The sequence below is a fragment of the Notothenia rossii genome (assembly GCF_949606895.1).
Source record: "Notothenia rossii genome assembly, chromosome: 9".
NCBI classification, from domain to species: Eukaryota; Metazoa; Chordata; class Actinopteri; order Perciformes; family Nototheniidae; genus Notothenia; species Notothenia rossii.
Window position 1 is genome coordinate 54,322,461 of NC_136907.1, and position 20,247 is coordinate 54,342,707.

Below are 20,247 nucleotides of genomic sequence, written 5' to 3' on the forward strand. Positions count from 1 at the left end.
TAGCTGCTGTGTCACGCAACACCTTAATCGGAAAATACTTGTCACTACCGACTACTGATACAACGGCTTCACTTATGAACGGCTCAAAACCAGAACCCACATCCAAGTCGGCACAAACCGATCCTACACCCTGCAGCTTTTTAACAAAAACGGCAGAACAACACATGGCTGGAGCATGTGATGAAAAACATCGCTTCCCCTCAGGTTCCAGCAACGGACACTGCTCCTTCCAATGACCCTCTTTTCGGCAATAATGACATTGGCCCACTCTGGTGCCCTCGGGTCGCCCTGGACCTGCAAATCTATGGGAGGAGCCTGGTGAAAACCTTGCACCACAGCGGGAATAGCCACCATCTTCTCCACGTCTCCAATCACCCGTAGAACCCTTCTCTGTAAAACTGCCCTTATGCGTCAACACAAAATCATCCGCTAATTCGGCAGCTCTAAGCGCGGTGGAAGGCTTCTGCTCATTTATATAAGTGGCCACACGCTGAGGGATAACATCTTTAAACTGTTCCAATACAACCAGTTCACAAAGACCGTCAAAACTGGCAACCTTTGCTGCCGCGCACCACCGCTGAAAATGAGAAGTCAAATCACGGACAAACTCCACTTTTGTTTGCTTATCCCCCTTGACCCAACTTCTGACGATGCGCTTCAGGAACCAGTTCGTATGATTTTAACACCGCTGATTTTACCCACCCAAAGCATTTTCGCCACAAATAGCTGAATAAGCCTCCTGTGCTCGCCCAGTGAGTACACACTGAAGTAACAGCACTCTGTCCGAATCAGCTACGCGATCAAATAGGGTGAAAAACATTTCAGGGTCACGCTCATTAAACTTTGGCACCAACCGCAAGTTAGAAATAACATCGCCACTACCTGATGCCGAACCATCAGATGAAAGCTTGCCCTCTCCAATCAGCCGTAATCTAGCATGTTCCACCTCACATTTAATCTTTTCTACCTCCAGCACTGTCAAATCAATCGACAGTAAGGAGAATACTTACTTCCGGGTATACAATTCTCTGTTATCCAATGGGAATGGACGCTCACATTGCCTTTAAGAGCTGCCAACATAAATGAATGCGGTGCTTCCCTGAGTGTCAAATACCGCCGCCGATGGGAATACATTGCAATCAGTTGAAAGCTCTTTGCGTCCCTTTATGAAGCTGAAGGAGCCTCGGCGCGTCCCAACTGCAAGCCACGGGGTCCCTGACCAAACGTCGCTCCTGGACGTTTAGGGAGTGAGAGTGTTTTGCATGGACATGTATGAGTGTGAGAGTGTTGAAGAGCACAAAGTGAAGCAACTGAGAAAACATACTCAACCGAAACCAGGTGCCTGTAGAGGAAAGACAGAGAGGAGCAGAGGCTTTAAATAGCTGCAGGGCACCAGACCCAGGTGTCCTGAGTTACTGCAATCAAGGTAATCAAGACAGCACAGCCACACCCTATCTAGATGAACCCACAGGGGCATCACATTGTGTTACTGTCCTATAGTATTTCATACCTGCTTTTCATTTATTCTCTTATTTTGTAATAACTATAATGATCATATAAAGGTGTTCCTCGCAAATACTTGTTTACATAAATGGTGACCAAACCGTTGGAGACCCACTGAGATAACTTAAACTAAAGTTAACTATCTAAACACTGAGAGAGTCCTTTAGTCTGACAGGAGAGGACTCTCCTCCACCTTGGTGTAGAAACAGCTCTTTATATCCGTTAGCATAACAACAACTAACAACAACAAACAACAACATTCCACGTTACCGCTCGCGCACTCAAAAAATGCGCTCGTGCCACACACACACAGAGCCGAGCTTGAATGAAACACAGAGACCCAGAAGTAGGCTACTTGTACTGTACACATCATATTATTTTCGATGGCTTTACTGTATAATCAGTATAACAGATGAACAGATCGCCACTGGGCTTTCATCTAAACACACAGCCACGTAATGATAACAAAACAAAGGTCGGGGTCATTGGTCAAGCAACACACCAATCAGAGAGCAGCAGTGAGCACACCTCAGGCTGTGTTTTATATTTGTATTCTTTATTTCTGATTTATTTCACACAAAAAACATTTAGTGGAAACGTTTTCACTTAAATATGATTAACTGAACGCCCTGCGTTGGGGGGGGGGGGGGGGCACAGTGACTCATTTGTTGGGGGCATGGCCCGCGAATGGCCCCCCATGACGCCGACCCTGGGCCCCAGGCAGATGAGACATGCCCCCCCAACACATCCAGCACAACGGACGACACCAAAACATAGTCTTGTTAGTACATCTTCTCAAATGGTATCGTAAAAAACTTCTTACACCCAAGTGCAGACCTTTTGTAGAAACTAGACTGATTTGATTTTTGCACAACTCGGTGCCCTTCACTGGCTGACTGATGACTTTTAAATTGATTTAACTGCTGGTATTTTAAAGCTAGGAATAGTCCTGCCTTTGTAGTTTGTTTACCCCTTATCAGTCTGATTTTTCTTCTCTTCTGATAGGAAGATAAACAATGGGTCTCCTTTAAACCGTCTTTTTTTAAATCATTATAGAATCATTTGTTTGCTTTTCTTTCCCTTTCACCCTATAACTAATTTCCTTCTTTCTGTCTATTTGCTTTACAATAACACAAATCTTTAGGACTATATCTATTTACATCACATATTTTTTGTATATGTTATACTGCGAACCATTTTATATAGCTTGGACCTTTCTAAAACTACCCCTTCTAAAACTTCACAGCTCTTTATATTCATTCAGATATGTTCATATTTTATAGTACTTTTAAATGTTCTCTTTATTATATTCTATGATATATTGATGTTTCTTCGTTCTTTTTTGCTTTTATTTTCCTATACATTTCCATTGCCGGACATGTGCATGTCAAAGCTCACAGCAGCACATTTGGTAGCTTGTAGCTTCATGCCATCATCCCCATTATTGTAGCAGTATCACATCTTATTTAGGTTCCATTCCCAAGCACCAGCACAGGTAATCACTCAAATTATTTCAGGGAATTGGGAATAGTACCCAAAATGGGCACCAACAAGTTGCTGCATTTGGCACCAATTTTCCACAACCAATCAAATTCAGACACCATGAAGGACAACTCGATGCATTGTAAGACATAATCAAGTTGAGTATTGTGTACTTTCTCCAAAATATGTGAAAAGATTCCCCTGTGTGCATGTGTGCGGGATAGTTGTTTGTTCATTGTCTGTCTGAGATCGACCAAGGTGGCTTAGAGGTTGATGGTCCTTTATCAACATTCGCAAAAAAGAAACTATTCAGGATCATTATTCACATTAGATAGAAGCATAATGCGTGTTTTTCATCAACCCCACCACACACACACACACACACACACACACACACACACACACACACACACACACACACACACACACACACACACACACACACACACACACACACACACACACACACACACACACACACACACACACACACACACACACACACACACACACACACACACACACACACACACACACACACACACACACCAGCCCTATCTCCTGGCTTTTGTTTTATCCCTCAGAAAGGGAGAACAGCGTGATTTATAACGGTTTCACACCACAGATGAAGGTGTACCCATAGGACTTTGCAGTTCCTCAACAGATTAAAATTATGTGATATTTTCCTCTATGTTCAGCTGAGCACAATAGGAGGAATGAAAGAATATTCAATCACCAACAGTTTAATCAGAGAAAGTGTGACAAATGGATTTGTTTTGCCCCAGGCTCCTGCAGGAGCGCTATAAACGACTGGTCACTGTGTTCTTTGCTTTAGCAGACTTGTACAAATGTGTATTACCACTATTATTTGAACAGTTCTGGCTGTTTCACAGACAGATCGTCAAAACTCAGTCACATAAAAAACATTTTGACTGTGAATAAGCTCCTAAGGGGCAAAAAGGAAAGCATATTTAAGTGAGTCAGAATTCACCAAGTTGAATCAGATTTTTGTATTCAATATTATTTGCGAGGTCAGACAAGAGTTTTCCTCAAGCAGTTACTACCTTAAATATATTACTAGGCCTAATCCACAAAATTGCCATATTGTATTGTATAATACTGAGAAGCTGTATTATATCTGAATAAACCTTAAAGTCTCTGAAACTGATTTCACGTAGCACAAACATAAAAAGGCTGCCTGAAGTTTGGAAAATCATATTTTAAAAAACCAGCCTCCAGTCTCCTTTTTAAAGCATTGGACAGAGTTCGTCTTCAAATGTGTGATGAAATGAGTGCATCAAAGGCAGTAAATGTTTAACTTAAATACTGTAAGATATGACAGAGGAGTAGGAGACAGGAAACATAAGGAAGATCTGAGTTGTGTTCCTATTCTTTATCATGCATTTCAAATCAGTGAATGCAAATGATTACGCATTAGCTAAGAGCTGCTGATTACCCATTAAGCAAACATGTAGCAATAAAGTTTTGCAGGCATAAGTCCTAAAACCCGAAATAAAAGTGTGCATTTTACCTGTTTCTAGTCAACAATTTATTTGACGTGTTTAGATTCCTAAAATAAGGTCTATAGTTACCAGTGTTGGGACTAACGCGTTACAAACTAACGCGTTACTGTAACGCAACTACCTTTTGCGGTAACTAATAACGTTACTAGTTACCTATTCCCATTCAGTAACACCGTTATAGTTACTGTGATTTAAATGGGTGCGTTACTGCGTTACATTATGTGATCCAACTGAACCGAATCTCCCTGTGGATGTAACTTACAGGCGAATACAGTGATGTCCTCTCACAGTACCATGGAAAAGTGAAAGTGACCAGAGAGGAATGATGATTGGTTAACACTTAATAAAGCCACATTAATATTCCCTTTGAGTCATGTTTTTGTCCAGTCGCTATCTTTGGCACTTAGCATACAGAAGTTTATCAGATGTATTGCTGCTTATCGGCTGGAGCTTGAAATGACAACAGGGATTTTGAGCAAAAATGTTGCCAATAAAACCACAACAATGCAAGGTTGTCAAAGGCTCATCCCCTTGGAGTATTTGATCAATTGTTCATTTCAGACTAAATCAACACTAAGATAACCTATTCCAGAAAAAGAATGTATGACCCAACACAGGCCCGGTTCTACGGGGGTGCATAAGGTGAAAAATATTTCATATATAATAACAATAATAATAATAGTAGTAATTATAAGAAGAAGAAGAAGAAGAATATAGCTGAAATAAAATAAATTGTAATTGTGGTTAAATAACCTTGTCTGCTGCATTTATTTGGTCAATTTCAACGGTAAGTAACGTTATTATGTCAGGTATGCGTGACCTGTGCCGCTACACGTTCATCATCTGCAAAGTGCTTACACAGCAGTCAATGATGGACATCAGAAAATGGTTAAAACAACCAGCCCTGATCGCCAGCAGTAACACTGCATCTACTGCAGGTAATAACAGTTCAGATCATGGGGACTTTACGTTACCCGCGGCCACACTAACGCCCGACTCGCCGGCTTTGCCCGCAGCTGTCTTTGTTGCCCCAAACACCGCCACCACTCGGTGGCCCGCAAGTGCCAGAAGACCTTGGCAAAACAGAGCCTGCCCAGGTATATTTAAAAAAGTACCCAACTCGCCTGTACAGTGGGGTATGGCGCTCATTTTGCAGCTCATGGTTTCAAAACAGAGATTAGCTGGAATATTCATGTAAAAAAGATGCCATCTTGTGCTATGCATGTAGATAATTTGGTCTTAAAAGGGGAGTGATTTGTAAAATATCCATAAAGAAAAAGTCAATCTTATTACAGTTCTGTTTCATATGGGTGTTGAGAGATGCATCCATAGATCTCTTCATTTTTCTCTCAAAGTGCATCAGACTGATGCTTTTAACTTCAATATTTAAAAATAAATCTTCCCGGGGGGCAAGCCCCCGGACCCCCCTAGAGGAGGTGAGGACCCCCCTAGAGGGTGTTAGGTCCACTCCCCACTTATAAAAATAGCACTATACCACTGCACCCTCTCTAATCTCAGATGCACCCTGAGTCATTTTGTTCTGGAACCGGGCCTGACCCAACAACTCCTCGAAGTGTGGGTAGCATTTAGCTTAACCAACGTATTTTCAAGCAAACATGGAAATAATTAATGTAATTTAATTTAATTACATAAAAAATGTGTAACGTCACTTGCCACCAGTGACAGGGCAGAGAGAGTTTATTTTGCGCTTTGGCTCAGTAGATCTTTGCTGTGTTTGCGTGGGGATGACATTTTGTATTCACCTCCTTTTAACTAGCTTTCCCAAGTCGTTCTGCTGACACTGTTCATTTCCCTGATAAAGGGGGGGGGGGGGGGACACACACTCTTTGCCTTCCATCTGACATGTTCAGCACTTGTAATGCCTGCTCTAACATGCGAATATCTCAACAAGTCTTCCAACTCATACGGCGAAATAGGTCGAGATTGTTCAGCAGCTTATTACGACCTATAGCCACGTTTTAAAGTTTAGCATCTCTAGTGGTCGTGTAAGAAACAACAATTTGCGGTTAATTATTGATTCCGGTTCTTATCGATTCCCTGTTTCGATTCCAAAATTGTAAAAGAAAGAGGTCAAATGTTTGGATGGCAAAAATATCTTTATTTTTTTCAAGCTTTTAACTGACATTTTTATAAATAAAAAAAATACACAATAGCTGTGCTTTATTTCAACTGAGGTAGCAGCAGGAAACCCATACCTCAGGAGCGTTTGCAATTGCCTCAAATTGTTGTTTCTTACACGACCACTAGAGGTGTTAAACTTTAAAACGTGACTATAGGTCGTAATAAGCTGCTGAACAATAAACCTATTTCGTCATTTTTTCGAGGAGGACAGGCTGGAATATCTCCATGATTATGATTAAACAACATCTGCAAGAAGGGGTGAAGTCCTTTAAGCCCCTTGCCATTGTTCATGGATATTTCCTCATTATTGTCACAGAGATGTTCATCAAGGAAAGTATACAATTGACCTTTCGCAAAGCCACGCCCCCCCTTGGTTACTGTTGCTAGTCCGACAAGCTGAGAGCCAGATGCGTTAAACAAAGCCATAATGGAGGGTCTCCGTAACGTCGGAGTCGCCTTAACAGACTCATTTTGGAGCAATAACGCAGCAATATCCTCCAGGTCCCGACAAAAGGGGCTACAATACGCTATGGAGGGTTATATCCACAGTATAAACATTAGAAAAGAGGGAGGCACAACATCAATAGAGGCACTTGCATACAGGTCGCAGTGCAAGAGTGAAAAACCACATGAGCTGTATGTCAAATTCGACGGATTTATTATTATTATTTTGGAATAAAACAATACAATCACAAGAGGCATTACATTTTGTAGTTTGTCTAAAGTTAACTACCGTTTCCTTGGTGGCTTTCTGCATCCACCTTGTTGTTCCTTTGTGGGGGTCGGGGTGCCCACTTGTGCAGCAGGATTAGGGAAGTCGGCAGTAGGCTTTCCATTAACAAAATGCTACAAAGATTAAAGCAAAATATAAATGAATGATTGCCTGTTGGCTTTCTTGTTTGTACTTTGACCACAGGTAGACTAATAACGGAGCTCAGCTGTTCAGACATTATTATGCATCAAGTGATATACATGGTCAAAACGACCGAGAAGCACACAGCTTACAGCTGTAGTCGTGTGACTTTAGCTAACGTTAGTTAGTGAAATTAGTTAATTAAATGAGTTACTTAATTTGTGAATGTAATATGTGCTAGCTAGCTAGCTACGTTAGCACGTATTTACCTTGGAGCAAACGTATTTATGTTTGTTGATATTCGCCATATTCAGCTTTGCATGGGGCCTGCCGCATTTCTTTATCCACTGGCAGCATCTCTCCTCTCGGGTTTTGGGTTTAGGAAACGGGTAAAATATCACCCCCCCCCCCTCTAAGCTTATGGGATATCTGCTATCCGATTTCCAAAGACCATAAACACAACGCTTCACCATTTTCGCAATGAATTTGAACGCTAAGGTTGTCGGACTTCCACAGGGAGCCGCGCACGTGATCGAATATGATTGGACAACGGGCATTTAGGGGCGTGGCTTTGCGAAAGGTCAATTGTTTCAGTCTAGGCCTTTGTCATTTGTCCACTTCTCTAGATCTTCTTGTCTCCTTTCCTCTCTTTGGTAAGCGCATGCTACCAAAGCCACATTTCTCACCCACCTGATGATATGGAAGATGGCTGATATGAGGAGCTCATTGTAGATGGCCACAGCCATGTAGCGCGGCTCGTGGAAAGCCGATGGTACCGTGCGGACTGCGTAGCAGAGGTACACCCCCCACAGCAGGAACAGGAACTCAGCTAGGACAGAAAAGAAAACAACAAAAAGGTAATGAGGGGTGTTAGAGAACTGATTCCAAGTCTTTAATTTAACTATTTTACAAATTAAGTTTAGCGTCTTTAAGTAAGTCTCTGTATACCCTGCAAGCTGAGACAAGCCTTTATAATCCTGAAAGTACTGTAGGCTTTATTTTTAATACAATGTGCCTTTCTTGACTTCGGAAACGTTTGTCTTTTCAAAGTACCCACTTAATCTAAAATGAATAGTTCAACTTCTTGTGAGTGTTAGAAATTAAAATCAATGTTTTAATGGAGAAATGTAGTTTAAACATGCCGTCAGTTTTAATGTAGATTTACACTGAAAAACCAGAAATTCTTGTGCACAACCAGCTGTTAAGCTTTATTCTGAAACTCTTTCATCTCCGATTGGCAGTTAGCATGTGGTAAATTTACAATTTCCTAAAGAGGTGAATTTAGTAGCGAAATGATATGGAGTGGTGCAAACCGAAGCCTACTGATTTAACACTACAACTATAATAATAATAATAATAATAGATTTAATTTGTTAGCGCTTTTACAGGTGCTCAAAGACGCTTTACAGATAATAGTGAAGAAAGAAAGAAAAGAGAAGAAAGGAACAACAAATAAATATATAGTTAAAGTTAAAGTCAAGTAATACAAAAACAATCACACATGAAAAGCCAGATTGAAGAGGTGAGTTTTTGTGAGTTTTTTGAAGGTGGTGAGGTCGGTGCAGTCTGATGGGTTGTGGGAGTGAGTTCCAGAGGGAGTGGGCAGCGACGGAGAAGGCTCTGTCCCCCCAGGTCCGGTGATTGGTGCGGGTGGGGATGGATAAGAGGTTGGCTTCTGATGAGCGGAGGCAGCGGGAAGGGATGTGGTGGTGCAGCAGGTCATTGAGGTAGGGGGGGGGGGGGGGGGGGGCCTGGTTGTTGAGGGCTTTGTAAGTTATGAGGAGGACTTTGAAGTGGATTCTTTAACGGACGGGGAGCCAGTGGAGGTTCTGGAGGATGGGAGTGATGTGGTCTCGGGAGCGGGTGTGGGTGAGGAGGCGGGCAGCAGAGTTCTGGATATGTTGGAGTTTATTGAGGAGGTTGGATGGTATGCCATAGAGGATGCTATTGCAGTAGTCGAGTCGTGAAGTGATGAATGCATGAATCAGGGTTTCAGCAGCAGAGCAGGAGAGTGATGGGCGGAGACGGGCAATGTTTTTGAGGTGGAAAAAGGCGGTCCTGGTGATGTGATTTATGTGGTGGTTGAATTTGAGCTGACTGTCGAAAATGACTCCGAGGTTGCAGATGTGAGGATGTGACATCTACAACTATAGATGTCGAGATATTAAATGAAGGTACAGTTTATTTGAATACATTATTGTTTACAGACGAGAGTAGCATGTGACAACATCCGGAATGACCGGAAACCAAACCAGCCGAGAAGTATTTTTTAGAGTATTGATTACAGCGTTTAGAATGTGTTACATGAAAAGTGATGAAAGAGAATATGAGGAGAAAAGGCGTGTTAAGCATATATTGAATGTGAAAAGAACCAACCCTCCGTTTAAATGCAACAACGGACATTGGAGACGAGGCGAGCCGGCTGGCGGGGAGGAGCCAGCAGAGGATATATATAACAGCACCGGACGAGGGATCGGGACTCTTCTCTTCCCTAACGAGGAGCGGATCACAGCTGTTTGTCTGACTGAACAATATCATGCTTGTGACAAACCCGCGCCTTTTTTAATTAAAGTACCCAATTGAACTTTCACAGAGACTCCATTTAGTCTCCTTTTAAAGCTTCTCTCCTGGATGGGAGAATAACGAACACAGTTTACATGAGGCACACTCATTTGCTTTCTTTCTGAGGGTAAGATGAGAAAATTGATACCACTCTCATGTCTCTTGAGTTAAACACAAAGCCGCAGCTGGGAGGCGATTTGCTTAGCCTAGCGTAAAGGCGGGTAACAGCTAACCTGGTGCTCTCTAAAGTAACTAAATATACCCTCCAGCACCGTTTAAGTCGCATTAATTAAAAAGCTGTATCTCCTTTGTTTAATCCCTAAACAAACACAATTCAAAGAAGAAAAGTTGAACAAATGACTATAACATCACTTCTAAAAGGGGTAAATTCATAATCTTTTTTCTCAAAGCAATGATAAACCTGTGAGTTGGATGTAAACAAATCAGAATTAATATAGAATTTTTTTATTTTAATGTAAATTCAGATTGAACATAGAAATGTTTTTTAAATTATAGTGTCCGTCCAAAAAATATTAAATTACTTGCAGTGAAAACCACTCTTGGATGATGGGATCAGAGACCAAAAGCTTAAGGAATCCAAACTATAACATATAATAAGTACCCTGTATCTACATTGATGCAAAACAAGTGACATTTGACCTTTTTAGAGAGGTTTTTAGCAAAAAAACAAAACAACTTCTGGGGTCATTTGGGTGGATTTTCCATATCTCTGGCCCCCATCGGTTGATTTTGATGATTGACATCTCTTTTTAACCGTTAGAGCCAATAGAATTGAGGGGAAGTTCCTCAAATCCATCTAAACATTACCCATTGGTGAACAGTGTTGGGCAAGTTACTTCCAAAATGTAATAAAGTACATATGACTTTTTACTGTCTCTTTAACCTGTTTAGCCCTGAGCCGGTTTTTCAGGTCTCAGGCTCGAAAATGACATTCCCAGAACAAATGACCATATCTTCTCTTCTAAAAGGGTTAAATTAATAATATTTTCTTTTTTTTCAAAGTAATGATAAACCTGTGAGTTGGATGTAGAAAAGTCAGAACCAATATTGATATTTTTTATTTTAAAGAAAATTCAGATTGAACATAGTAAAAAACTGTAAATTATAGTTTCCGTCCAAAAAATTTTTTTTATTTAAAGTGAAAACTACCCTTGGACAGTGGCGGCTGGTGGAAAATATTTTTGGTGGGGCTATGGAAATGGTGCAAAACCATACTAGGGCGATCCTCCCCCGGAATACATTTTTGAGAAATGAACCCTTAAATTATGACTTCTGACTCCCGATTTTCGCGGGAGACTCCCGATTTCATTACCCTCTCCCGGTTTCCTCCCGAGGTCATATTTCTCCCGCATTTCTCCCGATTTCTGACAAAATCAGATTTACTCACGGCTGTTTCCACTCGGAATTTAATACAGCTACACCATTGTTTGGTTTCCATGGTAGCTCGTCTCTTTAGCAGCGCGTGCATCTCAAAGTCTGAGAAGGTGAGGAAGATGAAAACTGAACAAGAATCGACAACTCGACCCTCTGATCACTCCTTTCCTGTAAAATACATGTCCAGCCCACACGTATGCTCCATGTTGCTACAGGCATTGCCCTTACAACTACAATAAGCATGTAAATGTTAATCTACAGCTCCGGCGGTCCACTAGCACCGGAGTCTCCACCTGCAAGATTTTGGGGGGGGGGGGGGGGGGGGCGGAGCAGCCGACACAACTCTGCCCCCAAATTGTTCTATGTATACTGATGTTTATTCATGCACGATGCCCCCTGTTTCTGACTGGCTGGTCCCGATATCTGTATCGCACGGCAGTAGAGCGGGGAGCCCGGAGTGCTCTGTTACAGGACACTCTGTATTTTGTATTGTTGTTTTTAACCATTAAAATCAGATTATTGTTATAACTTTTGTTCCGGTGTTTTGAACTCCTTCTTTTATTAATCTGACCAGGCTCATCTAACGGACGGCGCGGAGCGGAGGTGGGCTTTAAGCCACCACCACTGTGTTTGCTCCTACAATTCTGGTGAACCCCGACGTGATGAGTGCTGGTCTCTAGAAGGACCACCGGCAGCCAGCGGACGGAATTGAGTCCAGGGGAGGACACCCCGACACCACTGACAACTAAACCAGGGCGTCCCACATAAATACAAAGGTAAGCAGATACCTGTTGATTACCAAAATCTGTGATTTGGCTATACTACAACATTTTAGAGTTGTCAGCGGCGTTCTCAGTGTTCTTATTCACGGTGAAAAATACAATACATATTTTAGTTAAGTGAGAAACTGTTTGTAAGAGTCTGTAGTGCATTCCCGTACCTTAACTCACTAAAGTGCTTAGAGTCAGGTAGAGCAGTCCTGTACCTAAGGCACCAAGAGAGTTCCAGCGAGGTCCCCGTGAGGTAGTCTAGTCCTGCACGAATGTACAGATGTAGCACTGAATTTCGGACTCCAGCTTACAGCTTCCTGCCTACTACCTGCCAAATAGAGAGGCGAAGTCCCGCCCATCTACTTCCGACCCATGGGACCCCGGAAGCGGAAAATTATACATTGACGTCAATGGAGAGAGAAAAGTCATCTTTCGATCCCGTTTGAATTGTGCCACGAATGACACATATGATGTTTGTCAAATTAAAAGAACATTTTGCAAGTCAAAAAAATAAAAATGTGTTGTAAAACTGTGAAGTTACAATTTTTTTTGTGTGAAACCGCTCAGTGAACTACAGGTCTCTGGTCTCGCACAATACGCGTCACCATCACAAAGATGGCTGTCACGTTAGTAAATTTCACCTGTTTCTTTCAGAATGAGGCGAAAAAGTATAAAACGAGGTGAAAATCACTACAAGTCTGGGCATGTTGAGAGCTGTACATACACGAAAGGGAGCGGTTCTGTAAGAGCCAGCATGCGGGACCGGCTTTACAAGGTTTCAGTGAGTAATATGAGTGCAATGTTTAAGGTTAATGTCAGCTAGCTAACAAGGTACACTAACGTGTTTTGTTTTAGCAACTAGTTTTCTCCTTAAGAACTTTGTGGTGTCTGTGTATGCTGTGGATAACATTAGTGTTCACAAGAACAAGATACACTCCCGTGTTTTGTTTTAGTTGCTCTTCAGATTGAAGCGGCCAGTTCTATATCGACTATATGTGTGATCTCCTTTTTACATCTCGTTGTGTCATTTGAGTTTATTTGCTGTGTGTAGATTCAAGGATTTTGGTTATCTTGTCCAGGGATGCAAACTTGTCACCTTTCGGCGAAATTCTCCGTTTTGAATCCAAAATAGGTCGTTTTTGTGATTCCTGTAGATCTGCAATAAAAATATTTTTGGGGTATGGGAGGGGGTCTGGGACCCGGATTAATGTGCGGCCGCGAGCTTTTTTTTATATATTATAATGAAGCGCGAGCTGTGTGCTCGAGTCTTCCTGCCTTTCGGCTCTGCTCATGATGTATAATAAGCCTCTGCTGCTCGGCGATGATGGTCTAGCTTCAGCAGCTACATTACCTACGGTGCGTTCGTTAATATTAACTGTGCGTCCGGAGTCACTGTGGCACAGACTGGACCGCTGGTGAACAGCTGTTAGAACGGGCTGTTCAGGTGTTCACAGTAGAGCTCCCTGTCGGAGCGGCAGAGCGTGATGTGCACTGAAAAGTTTTTTTTTCCCGTCGCAATATTATCGTTGAGCTAGCCAACTAGCATACATTGTCACTATCTGCTAACGTTAGCTTTAGCCTTCGTTTTCTAATCGTTTTTTTCATAGGCTATAAACAGAGGTGGTATAAGTATATATCTTGTAATTGATTAAAAGTAGAAGTACTCAGTTCTTGTACTTGAGTAAAAGTAGAAGTACCAGAGTGTAGGAATACTCTGTTACAGTAAAAGTCCTGCATTCCAAATGTTCCTCAAGTAAAAGTAGAAAAGTATTATTATCAAAATATAGTGAAAGTAGCGACAGTAAAAGTAGTCATTTTGCAGATTGGTCCATTTCAGAATAATATTTATGATATGTTTTATAATGACTGATCATTAAAGTGTTATCAAAGCTGGTAAAGGTGCAGCTAGTTTGAATGACTTTGTATACTGCAGGCAGGGTAGCTTTTGGATTTACTCCAGGTGGAACTAAAGTCTGATTTGACACTTGATTATATTTCACATCATTCATCCACATCTGTAAAGTAACTAAAGGTATTACATACATGTAGTGGAGTAAAAGTACACCATTTACCTCTGAACTGTAGTGGAGTAGAAGTACAAAGTAGCAAAACATTGAAATACTTAAGTAAAGTACAAGTATCTCAAAATTGTGCCCAAGTATAGTACTTGTTGAGTTTATGAACTTAGTTACTTTACACCAGTGGCTATAAAGATAGAAAGACTAAGCCTTGCACAGAGGCATGAAAATACATTTTCAAAATGCTCAACAGTGCTGCCAAAATTATAAACTGACTGCTACACAATTAAAATAAATGCTTTTTATATATTTCTATTAGATGTGACTCTATGGCGTTTCTGTTAATATTAACACTGCTGCTTTAGTTGTTCTGACTGCTAAAATCCTCTGTTATTCCTCATTTTAAAGCCGATATTCTGTGGGGTCGGGGGGCTCGGATCCTTGTCACCTTTTTCATACCTGATGAGTTTGCATCCCTGTTGTCAATTTGTTTGGTTATCTAGGCACAGCTGTGTGTGACTCCCTCTGGTACACTGGTATGTGTTTTCCTAATGTAGCGAGCATTGATTAATTAATAAACTACACACTGACTCTAGATCCTGACCAAATCCTTTTTTGTTGATCAAATGTTTTTCAAAAAAATGTATTGTATATTATATAACAGCTGCACATCACAGACCGGAGTCTCTGCTACTGTGGACCACGAAGGAGGGGATCATCATCCCCATCCCCAAAGACCCTGCATGGCATGGAAATCTCCTCCTCCTGGAACAATTCTACACCCAGCATATGCTCCCTGTGTTGGCCAGTAGAGAGGAGGACATTTAAATAAACATACTCTTAACACCCTCGGACTCTGCGTTGTGTTTCGTATGTGGGATGGGGTGTTATGCAGAGGGGAGGAAAACAGGACACAGCAGATTGGTATTGTGGTGGAGATGCTGAGCAGTTATTTAATTGTTGCGTGTAATTATTATTATACTGCGTGCTTCTTAGTTATTCCATCTTTTGCTGTAACATGGATCTGTATGTAACTATATTTACTTGTTATCTACCACACTTCCTTCTACATCATACACCATCATTATACATGATGGTGTATATAGGATATATATTTATTTGTATACATATCTTTAATTGTATAATTTAATTTTTCGTATTTGGGATTTCTCTTTTGTCCACTCAAATACACTTGGCCCTTTCTCTTTTCCATGTGGAAAATGGCAGCTGCATATTCTGCTTTTCTCATCTGCTCCCTGTCTGCTCATCTACGATGAGACAATTATATAATGAATTACTAATAATCATTTAAACCTGCTATTACCAATATTTCACAAATTCTTCATGTAAACTTAAGAGTACAGCTGTATGTCAGCTTTGCTTGGTTCATCTTACTGGGGGGGGGGGGGGGGGGCTACATGGATGTCAGTGCATTCCACAATAATTTTGCAGCTGAAGGCAGAATGAATTTATTGACTCAGAATGAAGCACAACTTCATGTCATACAATACATTGACTTTATTTGTAATCGTGTAAAAAAATATGAATATTGATTAGCAAGCAGGACCTGCAGGAACAGAGAATGGTGATGGATGGAGCTGGGAAGAGAGAAGAATAAAGAAAACAGATCAACTTTATTAACGGATATTAAAAATTCAATTTCAAAACAAGTTGCCGCTCCTACAGTTTTCTAGTATGTAAAGATGATTTCACATGACCTATGCAAAATATCACACTCAATACATGTGTCTCTGAGGGGTGCATTGTGCCTTTGATGTATATAAATAATATACCATAACCAAATACTATTACGTACAGTGGAAATCAGGTTGCCAGAGCAGGTCAGACCAGTGTGCATGTTCCTCAGGGTCTCAGCAGTTACAGGTGAGGTAAAGAAAATAAAAGAGAAAAAGGTCAGTAACAACACTTTAAAGTAACAACACTGAATAATTATCTCTTTTAATAATTTTCTCTCAGTAATCACTCAACTACTGTCTTTCCAACAAACAGATTGACTCACTCTCACTATCATCACAATGAAACACGTCCAGAAGAATGTCATGCAAAGCTGCCTGCCTTCCTTCCTTCGACTCTCCCTGAACTGCCTGATCTTTTAATGGTCAATGTTAACCATTTGTTCAGATAGCATTAAGTAGAAAAGATCGCTGATACTAATGTGGCGTTAGCCTACCTCCCGCCCCCTTAGCACCTGGTGGAGGGGGCGATAGGCTACTCTTCAAATGTTTCACAAAATACTTACCATCATGACTACTCTTACTGTTTAACATTTTGGTTTACTTCATGTTAAGGCTAATACAAATGACAAGGCTAAGTAATGTAATATAATGCTAACTAACATGCTCGCTACTAGCTAGGTAGCTAACTTGACTATGTTCCATGCAAAACATGTACTGTATATTACCTGATATGTTTGGTCCGACGACTCCTGGTCCTTTCATCAGACGGGAAGCGATAGAACGAGCAAGTGGTATGATCTCTTTTGTGATTACAACCTGGTACAAAGCACACAGGCATCTTGTAAAAGTGAATTTATTGGAGCAATCTCTTATATTTATTGGAGGGAATAAATCAGTCTTCTTCTTCCTCTTTGCTTTGCGAGTCACAACCAGTCTTGGAGCATTATCGCCTATGACATCACTTACGCGACCCAGAATGCATTTGGGATTTGTAGTCTTTCTAGTTGCGTATTATTCATAGTCTTATATTTCAGCATTTTTACGACAAACTGTGACTTTTTTTGCATGGAAATGATTGTTTAAGACTGACAAACATCATATGTGTCATTCGTGGCACAATTCAAACGGGATCAAAAGATAACTTTTCTCTCTCCATTGACCTCAATGTATAATTTTCCGCTTCCGGGGTCCCATGGAGGCTCCCGGAAGGGGAGGGACTTCGCCTCTCTATACCAGTATAGAGGAATTTTAAGCCCTCCCACTATTTTCCAAGAGGGCGTTGCCAGATTTTCAATTTCAGGTTTTAACCAGGAGATGGCGCTTCATTCACAAATACAGAAAGACAAGTTTCATGGACTTTCAGTTGTGTTTTGAAGAGCATTTGAACACATCAATATTTTAGATCAACTAAAGTATATCTAATCTTGTAATTCAATAATATATAGTCTTTATATATTAAATAATCATAATGTAAATGTTTACATTACACTTCTTTATTTGTTATGCTTATACTTTAACCTTTACAATCGTTTGCTTTAATATGCAGTATATTTTTGTGTTTGCTTCCTCCTGCTCCCTTTCGGACACATACTGTATGATTTATTATTAATATGAAGATATTATTAAGATAAGATAAGATGTTACTTTATTGATTGAACATTTTAGTTTAGAATGTGCTGTCCCACGGTAATTCAGAAGGCTCACAGGTCACATTCCGACCATTATTTAAAACAATAGGTGCTTTCACACCGTCTACAGTTTGATTTGTATAGAGGGAGCTCTGTCAGTTTTCGAATTACCCATTTGCTTTCGGGGAGCCCTATTTTTCAGAGCACATCCTGCTACTGAATATGTCACACGCACGCTCTGTTGACTGGCACAGCAGCGCGGATGCGATCAATTGCTATAAAAACACTCTTCTACTAATACAGACGGTGTCACTATGCCGGCGGATGTGGCCGTTGTTGAAGCCTCTTCAGGCTCCGCATCGGCAGGCCTCTCCCTCGGTGTGGAGCTGTCAAGCTCGACCCTAACGCCGCTTACAGCCGGCCAACTAAAAGTTGTTTTCCGTTCACGTTGTCATTTTTAGACTCCCTCGCTTCTTTGCTTGGCTGTTTTCGTTTTGCCATATTTTTTTTTTACACAGCCAGAGTTAAAAAAATATCAATATGAACATTTCAAATACCGCGCCGGCATCACCACCATAACCATAGCAACGTAAGTAAGAATGCAGCGCCGCCACGTACAGATGGCAACACCCAGACATATTCACAAATATAAAACAAATATTCAGAAACTGTAATGAACAATAACTATTATTTATTTCAAGAACTGTTATTTACAGAAACTCAACATTTCTAATCTGTGTGACACAAATATGCACGATTGTTTTGGGCTCCCCCTATTTATCTCAAAGTCAGCCATCAGGGGAGCTCCCTCCCTCTTCGGGGGAGCCAAGCTCCCCCTAGCTCCCCCCCATTTCGAACAGTGTCTGTGGCTGAATGGCCAGCGATTAGGTGCGGCGCATTTATCATAGGTGATCAGAGCTAACTGCCTGCCGTCAGATTTCATTTAAAAAACAGATCTGATTTTAAGACTATTTCTGCGCTCTTAAAGAATGATAAGAATAAGAATAATGCGTATTGAACTGGTTTCATTAATTAGTGAGTTTATTTAACACTAGAACCGCCAATCGGGTCAATTTGTGTGATGTGTGTTGTGTGTGTGCAATGTAACTTTTTTTCAATAAAATATGAAAGTCTCCCAGTCCGTGACTTTTCCTGAAAGTGTGTTATGTTGCACCCTATGTTGTTAAAAATTGCATTCTAATAGCGGGATTTGACGGGTTTAGGTAGGCCTATACAAAAACCTCTGGCGGTTCTAGTGTTAAGGTAATTAGGTACAGTAGAAGCCCTTTTTTATCAGTAACGAATTTAGCAGTTGAACATAAAACTCAACTAACTGAGGGTCACTTGCAATTACAGTGTTGTGTCTAACTGTAAGCTTGTCACTCAGAGTAACCTACCGTTAATTTAGCTGCTGGAGAAGAAAGATCAAGGGGGGAGGGGGGGAGAGAGCTGTGGTTGATGGGCCATTAGTTGTGTAAATACACAGCTGAGAGCTGCCGTTTCATTCAGACTGTTTAAAAAACTGTAACAACGGACTATTTTTCTTAGCGGATGCATGTCAATTTAAATCAATACATACAACTATTTTTTAAATCAATACATACAACTATTTTTTAAATCAATAATTTTTTTTTCTAAATTCATAAAAGCATTTCAATTAATATTGGGAGTCATGTCGTTACTTTGTTGAGAATGTGGCCGTGTAATAAGCGGGATAATTTGCAGCGACTTGTTCCTTATGGGGAAAATAACACCCGTCATGTGTGTGTAGAGGTGTGTGTGGTTAAAACACTTTCATGAAGTGAAGGAATTTCCTTCTATAAAACCGCTGTGGGCAGCAGTGAGTGTCACAAACATGAATTCATAGATCAAGGCAGAATGGTGCACACACTCTCCTGTCCTGCCAGGCGACACGCCCGTTCTAAGCTGTGTCCCTCACTCCTCACATCCCAAGCATCCCCGAAAAGTGTAATATGTTGTTACATCTCAGATGTTATGTTTCAGTTGTGCTCTGTCTTTGTTCAGTGATGCAAACTTGTCACCTTTCGGCGAAATTCGCCGTTTTGAATCCAAAATAAGTCGTTTGTGTGATTCATGTAGATCTGCAATACAAATATTTTTGGGGTATGGGGGGGGCTGGGACCCGGAGTAATCTGCGGCTGTGAGCTGTTATGTGCCATCATGACACGCATGGTGTTCTTTTTTTATATATTATAATGAAGTACGAGCTGTGTGCTCGAGTCTTCCTGCCTGTCGGCTCTGCTAATGGATGTATAATAAGGCTCTGCTGCTCCGAGATGATGGTCTAGCTTCAGCAGCTATATTACCTCCGGGTGCGTTCGTTAATATTAACTGTGCGTCCGGAGTCACTGTGGCAGAGACTGGACCGCTGGTGAACAGCTGTTAGAACGGGCCGTTAAGGTGTTCAGAGCAGAGCTCCCTGTCGGAGCGGCAGAGCGTGATGTGAACTGAAAAGTTTTTCTGTGGCAATATTATTTAAGGAATCGTTGAGCTAGCTAGCTTAAGGTGACCAGATTTTCAAAATGAAAACCGGGGACATTTTGAGTTTTGCGGTCAATATATCATTAACATATCCAATTGTCTTCACTGTTAAAGAAAAAAGGGGGACAATTCTGGTTTAATGTAATTCGAACATTTGAGCTGTTGGATACAA

The 20,247-nt window shown here is 41.0% G+C and overlaps 1 protein-coding gene and 1 long non-coding RNA gene across 2 annotated transcripts in view; both read right to left on the reverse strand.

Annotated features, from left to right (window-relative positions):
• The window catches only part of gpr158b (G protein-coupled receptor 158b), a 124,652-nt gene that overhangs the window by 5,623 nt on the left and 98,782 nt on the right, over positions 1-20,247 (reverse strand). The window contains exons 8-9 of the mRNA XM_079651011.1: positions 8,194-8,332; positions 7,388-7,496 (exon numbers count right to left, since the gene is read on the reverse strand). Coding sequence (XP_079507137.1) covers positions 7,388-7,496; positions 8,194-8,332 — 248 coding nt within the window. The remainder of the gene's footprint in view (positions 1-7,387; positions 7,497-8,193; positions 8,333-20,247) is intronic.
• On the reverse strand, positions 15,747-17,130 carry LOC307020451. The gene is made up of 2 exons (XR_013802895.1): positions 16,065-17,130; positions 15,747-15,846 (listed from the first exon to the last, which is right to left on the reverse strand). It is a non-coding gene; the product is annotated as an uncharacterized lncRNA (long non-coding RNA).